Source organism: Bos indicus, chromosome 13 (genome assembly GCF_029378745.1).
Source record: "Bos indicus isolate NIAB-ARS_2022 breed Sahiwal x Tharparkar chromosome 13, NIAB-ARS_B.indTharparkar_mat_pri_1.0, whole genome shotgun sequence".
NCBI lineage: Eukaryota > Metazoa > Chordata > Mammalia > Artiodactyla > Bovidae > Bos > Bos indicus.
Genome location: NC_091772.1, coordinates 10,698,604 through 10,710,626, shown reverse-complemented (window position 1 = coordinate 10,710,626; position 12,023 = coordinate 10,698,604). Strand labels below are relative to the sequence as shown.

The following is a 12,023-nucleotide window of genomic DNA, read 5'->3' as shown; positions in this document are numbered from 1 at the left end:
TTAAATGATACAATGGACTAGTTAGACCTAAATGATATCTATAGGACATTTCACCCCAAAACAATGAATTTCACCTTTTTCTCAAGTGCACATGGAACCTTCTCCAGGATAGATCACATCCTGGGTCATAAATCTAGCCTTGGTGAATTCAAAAAAATTGAAATCACTCCAAGCATCTTTTCTGACCACAATGCACTAAGATTAGATGTCAATTACAGGAGAAAAACGATTAAAAATTCCAACATATGGAGGCTGAACAACACACTGCTGAATAACCAACAAATCACAGAAGAAATCAAAAAAGAAATCAAAATATGCATAGAAATGAAGGAAAATGAAAAAAACAACTCAGAACCTATGGGACACTGTAAAAGCAGTGCTAAAGAGAAGGCTCATAGCAATACAGGCTTACCTCAAGAAACAATAAAAAAGTCAAATAAATATCCTAACTCTATACCTAAAGTAACTAGAAAAGGAAATGAAGAACCCCAGGGTTCGTAGAAGGAAAGAAATCTTAAAAATTAGGGCAGAAAGAAATGCAAAAGAAACAAAAGAGACCATAGCAAAAATAAACAAAGCTAAAAGCTGTTTCTTTGAGAAGATAAATAAAATTGACAAACCATTAGCCAGACTCATCAAGAAACAAAGGGAGAAAAATCAAATCAACAAAATTAGAAATGAAAATGGAGAAATCACAACAGACAACACAGAAATACAAAGGATCATAAGAGACTACTATCAGCAACTATATGCCAAAAAAATGGACAACTTGGAAGAAATGGACAAATTCTTAGAAAAGTATAACTTTACAAAACTGAACCAGGAAGAAATAGAAAATCTTAACAGACCCATCACAGGCACGCAAATCGAAACTGTAATCAGAAATCTTCCAGCAAACAAAAGCCCAGGACCAGACGGCTTCACAGCTGAATTCTACCAAAAATTTCTTCCAGAAAATTGCAGAGGAAGGTAAACTTCCAAATTCATTCTATGAGGCCACCATCACCCTAATACCAAAACCTGACAAAGATGCCACAAAAAAAGAAAACTACAGGCCAATATCACTGATGAACATAGATGCAAAGATCCTTAACAAAATTCTAGCAAACAGAATCCAACAAAATATTAAAAAGATCATACATCATGACCAAATGGGCTTTATCCCAGGGATGCAAAGATTCTTCAATATCTGCAAATCAATCAATGTAATACACCACATTAACAAATTGAAAGATAAAAATCATATGATTATCTTGATAGATGCAGATTTCTCTTTGACAAAATTCAACATCCATTTATGATAAAAAAAACTTCCCAGAAAGTAGGAACAGAAGGAACATACCTCAACATAATAAAAGCCATATATGACAAACTCACAGCAAACATTATCCTAGTGGTGAAAAATTGAAAGCATTTCCCCTAAAGTCAGGAACAAGACAAGGGTGCCCACTTTCACCACTACTATTCAACATAGTTTTGGACGTTTTGGCCACAACAATCAGAGCAGAAAAAGAAATAAAAGGAATCCAGATTGGGAAAGAAGAAGTAAAACTCTCATTGTTTGCAGATGACATGATCCTCTACATAGAAAACCCTAAAGACTCCACCAGAAAATTATAAGAGCTAATCAATGAATATAGTAAAGTTGCAGGATATAAAATTAACACACAGAAATCCCTTGCATTCCTATACATGAACAATGAGAAAACAGAAAGAGAAATTAAGGAAACAATTCCATTCACCATTGCAATGAAAAGAATAAAATACTTAGAATATACCTACCTAAAGAAACAAAAGACCTATATATAGAAAACTATAAAACACTGGTGAAAGAAATCAAAGAGGACACTAGTAGATGGAGAAATATACCATGTTCATGGATTGGAAGAATCAGTATAGTGAAAATGAGTATACTACCCAAAGCAATCTATAGATTCAATGCAGTCCCTATCAAGCTACCAATGGTATTTTTCACAGAACTAGAACAAATAATATCACAATTTGTATGGAAATACAAAAAACCTCGAATAGCCAAAGCGATCTTGTGAAAGAATGGAACTGGAGGAATCAACCTGCCTGACCTCAGGCTATACTACAAAGCTACAGTCATCAAGACAGTATGGTACTGACACAAAGACAGAAATATAGATCAATGGAACAAAATAGAAAGCCCAGATATAAATCCATGCACCTATGGACACCTTATCGATGACAAAGGAGGCAAGAATATATGATAGACAAAAGACAGTCTCTTTAACAAGTGGTGCTGGGAAAACTGGTCAACCACTTGTAAAAGAATGAAACTGGAACACTTTCTAACACCATACACAAAAATAAACTCAAAATGGATTAAAGATCTAAACATAAGACCAGAAATTATAAAACTCCTAGAGGAAAACATAGGCAAAACACTCTCCAACATAAATCACAGCAGGGTCCTCTATGACCCACCTCCCAGAGTAATGGAAATAAAAGCAAAAATAAACACATGGGACCTAATTAAACTTAAAGGCTTTTGCACAATGAAGGAAACTATAAGCAAGGTGAAGAGAGAGCCTTCAGAATGGGAGAAAATAATAGCAAATGAAACAACTGACAAACAACTAATCTCAAAAATATACAAGCAACTCCTGCACCTCATTCTGGAAAAATAAACGACCCAATCAAAAATGGGCCAAAGAACTAAACAGACATTTCTCCAAAGAAGACATACAGATGGCTAACAAACACATGAAAAGATGCTCAACATCACTCATTACCAGGAAAATACAAATCAAAACCACCATGAGGTACCATCTCCTGCCGGTCAGAATGGCTGCTATCCAAAAGTCTACAAATAATAAATGCTGGAGAGAGTGTGGAGAAAAGGGAACCCTCTTATGTTGCTGGTGGGAATGCAAACTAGTACAGCCACTATGGAGAAGTGTGTGGAGATTCCTTAAAAAACTGTAAATAGAACTGCCATACGACCCAGCAATCCCACTGCTGGGCATACACACCGAGGAAACCAGAAGTGAAAGAGACACGTGTACCCCGATGATGTTCATCGCAGCACTGTTTATAATAGCCAGGACATGGAAGCAACCTAGATGTCCATCAGCAGACAAATGGATAAGAAAGCTGTAGTACATATACACAATGGAATATTACACAGCCATTAAAAAAATACATTTGAATCAGTTCTAATGAGGTGGATGAAACTGGAGCCTATTATACTGAGTGAATTAAGCCAGAAAGAAAAACACCAATACAGTATACTAACACATATATATGGAATTCAGAAAGATGGTAACGATAACCCTATATGCGAGACAGCAAAAGAGACACAGATGTAAAGAACAGTCTTTTGGACTCTATGGGAGAAGGCAAGGGTGGGATGACTTGAGAGAATAGCATTGAAACATGTATATTATTATATGTGAAACAGATCGCCAGTCCAGGTTCGATGCATGAGACACGGTGCTCAGGGCTGGGCACTAGGATGACCCAGAGGGATGGGATGGAGAGGGAAGTGGGAGGGGAGTTCAGGATGGGGAACACATGTACATCCGTGGCTGATTCGTGTCAGTGTATGGCAAAACCACTACAATATTGTAATTAGCCTCCAATTAAAATAAAAAATAAATAAATAAAAATAATGTGGAATGTACACGTTGCTAGAGATATTTTTTAAAGAAAAAATATCTTCCACAGATAATTTTATAAACTCTGGTGGTAATTTTTCTTTCCTTATGACTTTATAATAATACGTAGTCTATATAAGAAAAAAGCATAAGTCATGATTTCATTCATTTAATGTATGCAATTACCCATTATTTGCTGACATTCAGAAAAAAGAAATCAGAATCTCTCCAGAGGAAAAAATACACTTCTACATTTCTTCTTTTAGACTGTTGCAGCTGAAAATTTTCTCACTTAATGAAGAGAGATTAAGAATCTCATTTATAAAATTATAAATTATAATTTTAGTAAAAAGAATAGATTAAATGCTTATGTATTTCCTCTTTATTTTCAGAAAGATCTAAAACACCCACCAAGGTTATAGCAAACAGTAAGATAAATTAGATAAGTACATTAAGTATCTAGCGTCGGACACGACTGAGCGACTGAACCGAACTGAAGTTAGAAACCACAATAAACAGAAGGGCCCAAAATTCTTAATTCACAATACGTCTCCAAAGGCCTAAAACAGGGCTCATCTTGAATTGTCTCTAAACGAAAGTTTTGCTAGGTTAAATAGAAGACTGCTTCATTAATTTTGAAGTGAGAATTTTTTTAAAAAGAGAACTCACTTCAAATTTAAATGAACTTCCAGAGGGAACTATATTCAAAAAATATATATATATACATACACAAGTGTAAACAAATCACATTGCTGTACACCTGAAACTTACACAGTATTTTAAACTGACTACATTTCAATTCAACAAAAAAAACAAGAACAACCACCAACCTCGAAAACAACCACCAAAAAAAAAAATAAGGAACACATTTTTTTTAGTTCTTCATAAGAATGTCATTCTATGTGTCATTCAAAAGAGTATGAGCATTGTTTTTTTACAACCTCACTTTCTCTTCTTAAGTTGATTTTGAAATAATTTCTTGCATATTTATAATATAGAATTCCTGGTCTGACTGACTCCCACTATTTCTGTTGTGTTTGTATAATACCTGTCTCATCTTCACTCTCATTCCATCTTATATTCATCTTGTCCTTCTTAAAGGAATTCTTCCTCTTCATCCTCCTCCCCATCTTCATATTCATCTAGTTGTTTTTCCTCAATTCAGTTCAGTTCAGTCGCTCAGTCGTGTCTGACTCTTTGCGACCCCATGAATTGCAGCACACCAGGCCTCCCTGTCCATCACCAACTCCCGGAATTCACTCCTCAGTGCTTTGTAATTCTTTTCTTTCATAACAGCATACTTCGTATGCCAGTATTTATAAATCTGAATCCTGCACTTGTATGCCTCTTATTATCACACCTTTTTGTATCGTGACTTTGAGGGCTTCTATTTCTGTGGTGGGATCCTTTTTGTCATCACAAGGATCAGGGGAATGGTATGTGAACAAATACAGGGCAAGAAGAGTTACAAACAGAACAACTTACCTTTGTATGACCAAGGCCTGCTACAGACTTGAGAAGTTTTGGAACAGGCTCAGGCAATGGGAAGGCAGGACGACAGATGCCCTCAAACCAGGGTGATGGTTTGGGAAATGTTTCAACCACATCTTCAACATTACTACCAGAATTATTGTTCTGAGAGAAAGTTGTACTCTCTGGTCTCAAAATACCACATTTTGCTTCTAGTACAGTGAAAACAGGAGAGAGTACATGAGAACATATGTCATTTCAAATCAAGGAATAACACCAGGAGGACAGTCTTCAAATAACTTACTGTTTCTCTTGGATAGCTGAGAAGGCTTCATTAACTTCATTAACTTTGATTTCAGGACATGCTGGAGAAGAAAATAAGAGCTTGAAGAATATAACAAGTATCAACCTGAATAAAAGAATTATAACATCCCCCATTTCTCTATGATCTAACACAAAGAGCATAGGCTCTGGAGTCATTCAGAGGTGGATTCAAATCACAGTTCTGTCACTGACTGACCTGCTCATGGGGAAAGGATTATGACAGATGACATCAGAAGCACCAGATCTTCCTCTCCTTACCCCTAATTGACTGCTACACAAATACTAGGACACCCACTAGATTACTTTCTCTACCAAAATGTTCTAGAGTAATAATTTATCCTCGGTAGTTTAGAGCACTATTGAAAAACTAAGACATTTAAATTAATTGCTATATTTTGAAATTTGCTTCCATGATTAATATATACATGGATTATCACTTGTGAAGGGTAATATGAAAGTTTAGGTTTTAACAGAACCTTATTTAGATGGGCTAGAACTGCAAACAGGATAAGCTACTTCTATTCTGTTTGTCAAACAGCTAGAGACCAATGAAACAGCGAAAAAAATCAGCTACTTCTATGAAACAGGGAAAAAACAAGGTTAAACCCGTAAGACAATGATCATGAAGAAAGCCACACTCTAAACAGAAAGCCATAAGCAAACATGTTCACAATAGAGGCAGAGAGAGATGGACTGAAAGAACAGACATTGAAGAAATGTGTTCTGCAAGGAAAAATTAGGTTAACAGTAAATATTTTTTTAAAAATTTAAAAAAGGTAGAGGAGGAAGAAGAAAGGAAAAAGTGAGACATTTCTAGTCAAGAACAAACTTTACGGAAAAAAAATAGTACAATAAGGTATGTGGAGAAACACATATATTTAGAATGTATATACAATAGATCAGTACCATATCAGTATTCTTAAGGATATACTATGAGCAAAGCCTCTGTTTCATATGATTTTATTAATATATTTTATGCATCTACACTGTTCTTCAAATTTTATGAAAATATCAACATCAGTTCAGCTCAGTTCAGTTGCTCAGTGGTGTGACTCTTTGCAATCCTATGGACTGCAGCACACCAGGCTTCCCTGTTCATCACCAACTCCCAGAAGTTTTACAAACTCTTGTCCATTGAGTCAGTGATGCCATCCAACCATCTCATCCCCTGTCATCCCCATCTCCTCCCGCCTTCAAACTTTCCCAGAATTGGTATTTTCCAATGAGTCAGTTCTTCGCATCAGATGACCAAACTATTGGAGTTTCAACTTCACCATCAGTCCTTTCAATGAATATTCAGGACTGATTTCCTTTATAATGTACTGATTGGATCTCTTTGCAGTCCAAGGGACTCTCAAGAGTCTTCTCCAACACCATAGTTCAAAAGCATGAATTCTTTGGCACTTAGCCTGCTTTATAGTCCAACTCTCACATCCATACATGACTACTAGAAAAACCATAGCTTAGACTAGACAGAACTTTGCTGGCAAAGTAATGTCTCTGCTTTTCAATCTGCTGTCTAGGTTGCTCATAGCTTTTCATCCAAGGAGCAAGCGTCTTTTAATTTCATGGTTGTAGTCACCATCTGCAATGATTTTGAAGCCCCCAAAAAGAAGTCTGTCACTGTTTCCATTCTTTCCCTATCTATTTGCCATGAAGTGATGGGACCAGATGCCATGATCTTCGTTTTCTGAATGTTGAGTTGTAAGTCAACTTTTTCACTCTCCTCTTTCACTTTCATCAAGAGGCTCTTTAGTTCTTCTTCAATTTCTGCCATCATGGTGGTGTCATCTGAGTATCTGACGTTATTGATATTTCTTCTAGCTATCTTGATTCCAGCTTCTGCTTCATCCAGCCCAGCATTTCACATGATGTACTCTGCATATAAGTTAAATAAGCAGGGGGATAATTTACATCCTTAATGTACTCCTTTCCTGATTTGGAACCAGTCTATTGTTCCATATCCAGTACTAACTGTTGCTTCTTGTCCTGTATACAGATTTCTCTGGAGGCAGGTCAGATGATCTGGTATTCCCATCTCTTGAAGAATTTTCTACACTTTTTTGTGATCCACAGAGTCGAATGGTTTAGCACAGTCAAGAAAACAGAAGTAGATGCATTTCTGGAACTCACTTGCTTTTTTTATGATCCAGAGGATGTTGACAATTTGATCTCTGGTTCCTCTGCCTTTTCTAAATCCAGCTTGAACATCTGAAGTTCATGGTTCATGTACTCTTGAAGCCTGGCTTGGAAAATTTTGAGCATTACTTTGCTAGCATGTGAGATGTGTGCCATTATGTAGTAGTTTGAACATTCTTTGGATTGCCTTTCTTTGGGATAGGAAGGAAAGCTGACCTTTTCCAGTCCTGTGGCCACTGGTGAGTTTTCCAGATTTGCTGGCATATTGAGTGCAGCACTTTCACAGCATCATCTTTGAGGATTTGAAATAGTTCAACTGCAATTCCATCACCTCCACTATCACTTCGCATTCCAGGATGTTTGGCTCTAGGTGAGTAATCACACCATCCTGATTATCTGGGTCATAAAAATCTTTTTTGTAGAGTTCTGTGTATTCTTGCCACCTCATCTTAATATCTTCTGCTTCTCTTTGTCCTTTATGGTGTCCATTTTTACATGAAATGTTCCCATGGTATCTCTAATTTTCTTGAAGAGATCTCTAGCCTTTCCCATTCTATTGTTTCCTCCATTTCTTTGCATTCATCATTGAGAAAGACTTTCTTATCTCTCTTTGCTATTCTTTGGAACTCTGCATTCAAATGGGTATATCTTTCGATTTCTTTTTTGCCTTTTGCTTCTCTTCTTTTCTCAGCTATTTGGAAGGCCTCCTCAGACAACCATTTTGCCTTTTTGCTTTTCTTTTTCTTGGGGATGGTTTTGATAACTGCCTCTTGTACAATGTCATGAATCTCCATCCATAGTTCTTCAGGCACTCTGTTTTTCAGATGTAATCCCTTGAATCTATTTGTCACTTCCACTGTCTAATCATAAGAGTAAATACTACGTGAAACTAATTTCAGAGCAGGAAAACGAATTTCACAACAGAACACTTTACCTTAGTTTTAAAACCTAAGACTTCATCATTTGATGTAGGCCCTAAATCAACGCCAGGTTTGTTGGGAAACCTTTAAAGCAAAAACATACAATAAAAATGAGTGAGCTCATGTCCTTGAACAAAAGAAAAAAAAAAAAAAAAACAAGTGAAAGTTTGTCTATTAAATGTCTATTAAATGTCTATATTAAATGAACTTTCTTGACATGAATAAAATTTGGCCTGTTTTAAAACAGCTTTTTTTTTTGTAATTTTTTAAAAGATTTCTTGATGTGGACCGCTTTTAAAGTCTTTACTAAATTAGTTCCAATGGGGCTTCTATTTTAGGTTTTGGCTGTCTGACCCCGGGTTATGTGAGATCTTAGCTTCTCTGACCGAGCATCGAACCCACACTGCCTACATTGGAAGATGTCTTACTAACCGTCTTAACCACTGCACCCCCAGGGAAGTCTCCAAAAAAGTTTTTTGTTACCTATTTCTGCGTTCATCTGTCCCAACCTATGAAATATCTAGTTAACACTCATTCTTAGTTTCCATAACAGAGAGTGACAGCCAATGCATCGGCAGAGCCTAAAAATAATTTGTTTTCACCAAAAGTTCTAATAGCTGAACTGAAAATCCCATTGATGGATTGAAATAATTCTTGTTTGCCCAAACTGGAATAAACCTGATGACTTAAAGCAAAGCAGAAGAACAGGCTTTCCCTTCTCCGTTGTCTGTTCAAGGTTCAGAGATGAATCTGAGTCTGTCCAAAAGGGGAGTCTTGGTCCGTCAGCAGGGATACCACTTACTGAGACGGCACCACTTCTCTAAGAAGTGAGTACACTTCTAAGAGGGAGTGCAGGGAGTTTCCCCACAATGTCAAACTTAAAATGGACACAAGTCAAAGAACTAATTTATATCTTTAACTTATATGCTCCATGGGTACTTCTCAGTCTCTGCTGAGGGCCATGGGAGTGGACATGGGAGCCAGGAAGGCCAATTGTCAAGTCACAGGTCAACTCATTTTAACCAGGGTCAATTCATTAACCTCCTGAAACCACAGTTGCCTAATTAAGTAAAAGTAGGATACAGCTACTTTACAAAGCTGCTGTGATGACTCTATGAGGTCACAGATGTTAAGCATGTAATGCATTGTCTAATCCAAAGTAGAACACTCAACAACCATTAGTTTCTCTTCTCCATGTTCCCTTAGTTAAACATATAATGTAAAACATCCATAAAATCATACCTCCTTGAAGAGTGCTCTTCAGAACTCTCACCAACTATTAAAGAAGAAAGCAAGATACATTTTAATCAACAGAAGTAAAATACAGAATAGTAAAACCTCAAGACTGAGGCTTTGTTTAAAAGTATTCCTTTCAAACTACACCTGGAGGCCACACTAGAGGAAGGGGACAGTGGTTGTACTATACTCGTAGGCCACTAATGCCTAAGAACCACTCCTCCCCTTTATAGTCATCAAATGCAGAACAAAATAACAAAGAAAAGAACTGCTGTTTACAATGACCATAATCCTAACCAAACTCCAGGAGACTGAGAGAAAATGATACTACACCATCAATACAATCAGTACTATAAGCTGACAATAGCATGCTTAAACAGCACAGTGTTTCTGGATTTCTATTGCCTGGAGCACTGAACAGAGACTATAGGTGTCTTGCTGGGACATGACAACTTCTCTGGCTCTTCAGTTCACAGTGAAAACACCCTATCACAAGGAAGCTTGGTCAAAGGCACTGAACTTCAGAGCATGGTAAAACATTGGAAACAGAAGTTTTCTCTTCCTGGCCCTCTTTCCCAAGGCAAGAGAAGTATGAAAGATGTAGTGATTCCAGGTTTAGAAAGGAAAATCTCTTGAAAGGCAGTTGGGGGAGGCCAATGGGTAAAGGGGCTCAATTCAGTGATGAGAATGGGGACTAGACTTGTACTGGTGAGCATGAAGTAGGGTACACAGAAGCTGAACTTTTAAAAAAGTTCTATATATATATGTATATAGTGTATATATATATGGAACTTGTTTAAAAAGTTCAGCTTCTGTCTGTGTGTGTGTGCATATATATATACTAACATGTTTAAAAAGAATCTCTTGATGATGCTGTGAAAGTGCTGCACTCAATATGCCAGCAAATTTGGAAAACTCAGCAGTGGCCACAGGATTGGAAAAGGTCAGTTTTCATTCCAATCCCAAAGAAAGGCAATGCCAAAGAATGCTCAAACTACCGCACAATTGCACTCATCTCACACGCTAGTAAAGTAATGCTTAAAATTCTCCAAGCCAGGCTTCAGCAATATGTGAACCGTGAACTTCCTGATGTTCAAGCTGGTTTTAGAAAAGGCAGAGGAACCAGAGATCAAATTGCCAACATCCACTGGATCATCGAAAAAGCAAACATCTATTTCTGCTTTATTGACTATGCCAAAGCCTTTGACTGTGTGGATCACAATAAACTGTGGAAAATTCTCAAAGAGATGGGAATACCAGACCACCTGACCTGCCTCTTGAGAAATCTGTATGCAGGTCAGGAAGCAACAGTTAGAACTGGACATGGAACAACAGACTGGTTCCAAATACGAAAAGGAGTACGTCAAGGCTGTATATTGTCACCCTGTTTATTTAACTTATATGCAGAGTACATCATGAGAAATGCTGGACTGGAAGAAACACAAGCTGGAATCAAGATTGCCGGGAGAAATATCAATAACCTCAGATATGCAGATGACACCACCCTTATGGCAGAAAGTGAAGAGGAGCTCAAAAGCCTCTTGATGAAAGTGAAAGTGGAGAGTGAAAAAGTTGGCTTAAAGCTCAACATTCAGAAAACAAAGATCATGGCATCCGGTCCCATCACTTCATGGGAAATAGATGGGGAGACAGTGGAAACAGTGTCAGACTTTATTTTTCTGGGCTCCAAAATCACTGCAGATGGTGACTGCAGCCATGAAATTAAAAGATGCTTACTCCTTGGAAGGAAAGTTATGACCAACCTAGATAGCATATTCAAAAGCAGAGACATTACTTTGCCAACAAAGGTTTGTCTAGTCAAGGTTATGGTTTTACCCGTGGTCATGTATGGATGTGAAAGTTGGATTGTGAAGAAAGCTGAGCACTGAAGAATTGATGCTTTTGAACTGTGGTGTTGGAGAAGACTCTTGAGAGTCCCTTGGACTGCAAGGAGATCCAACCAGTCCATTCTGAAGGGAGATCAGCCCTGGGATTTCTTTGGAAGGAATGATGCTGAAGCTGAAACTCCAGTACTTTGGCCACCTCATGAGAAGAGTTGACTCACTGGAAAAGACTCTGATGCTGGGAGGGATTGGGGGCGGGAGGAGAAGGGGGATGACAGAGGATGAGATGGCTGGATGGCATCACTGACTCGATGGACATGAGTCTGAGTGAACTCCGGGAGTTGGTGATGGACAGGGAGGCCTGGCGTGCTGCAATTCATGGGGTCACAAAGAGTCGGACACGACTGAGCGACAGATCTGATCTGATCTGAGACTATCTCCTTCCATTGCTCAAGAGTATCTGGACC

The 12,023-nt window shown here is 37.7% G+C and overlaps 1 protein-coding gene across 1 annotated transcript in view; it reads right to left on the bottom strand.

The window, feature by feature from the left end:
- Positions 1 to 12,023, bottom strand: part of LOC109567584 (ankyrin repeat domain-containing protein 26-like) — a 78,248-nt gene that overhangs the window by 48,349 nt on the left and 17,876 nt on the right. The window contains exons 7-10 of the mRNA XM_070801936.1: positions 9,719 to 9,752; positions 8,491 to 8,560; positions 5,398 to 5,458; positions 5,109 to 5,305 (exon numbers count right to left, since the gene is read on the bottom strand). Coding sequence (XP_070658037.1) covers positions 5,109 to 5,305; positions 5,398 to 5,458; positions 8,491 to 8,560; positions 9,719 to 9,752 — 362 coding nt within the window. The remainder of the gene's footprint in view (positions 1 to 5,108; positions 5,306 to 5,397; positions 5,459 to 8,490; positions 8,561 to 9,718; positions 9,753 to 12,023) is intronic.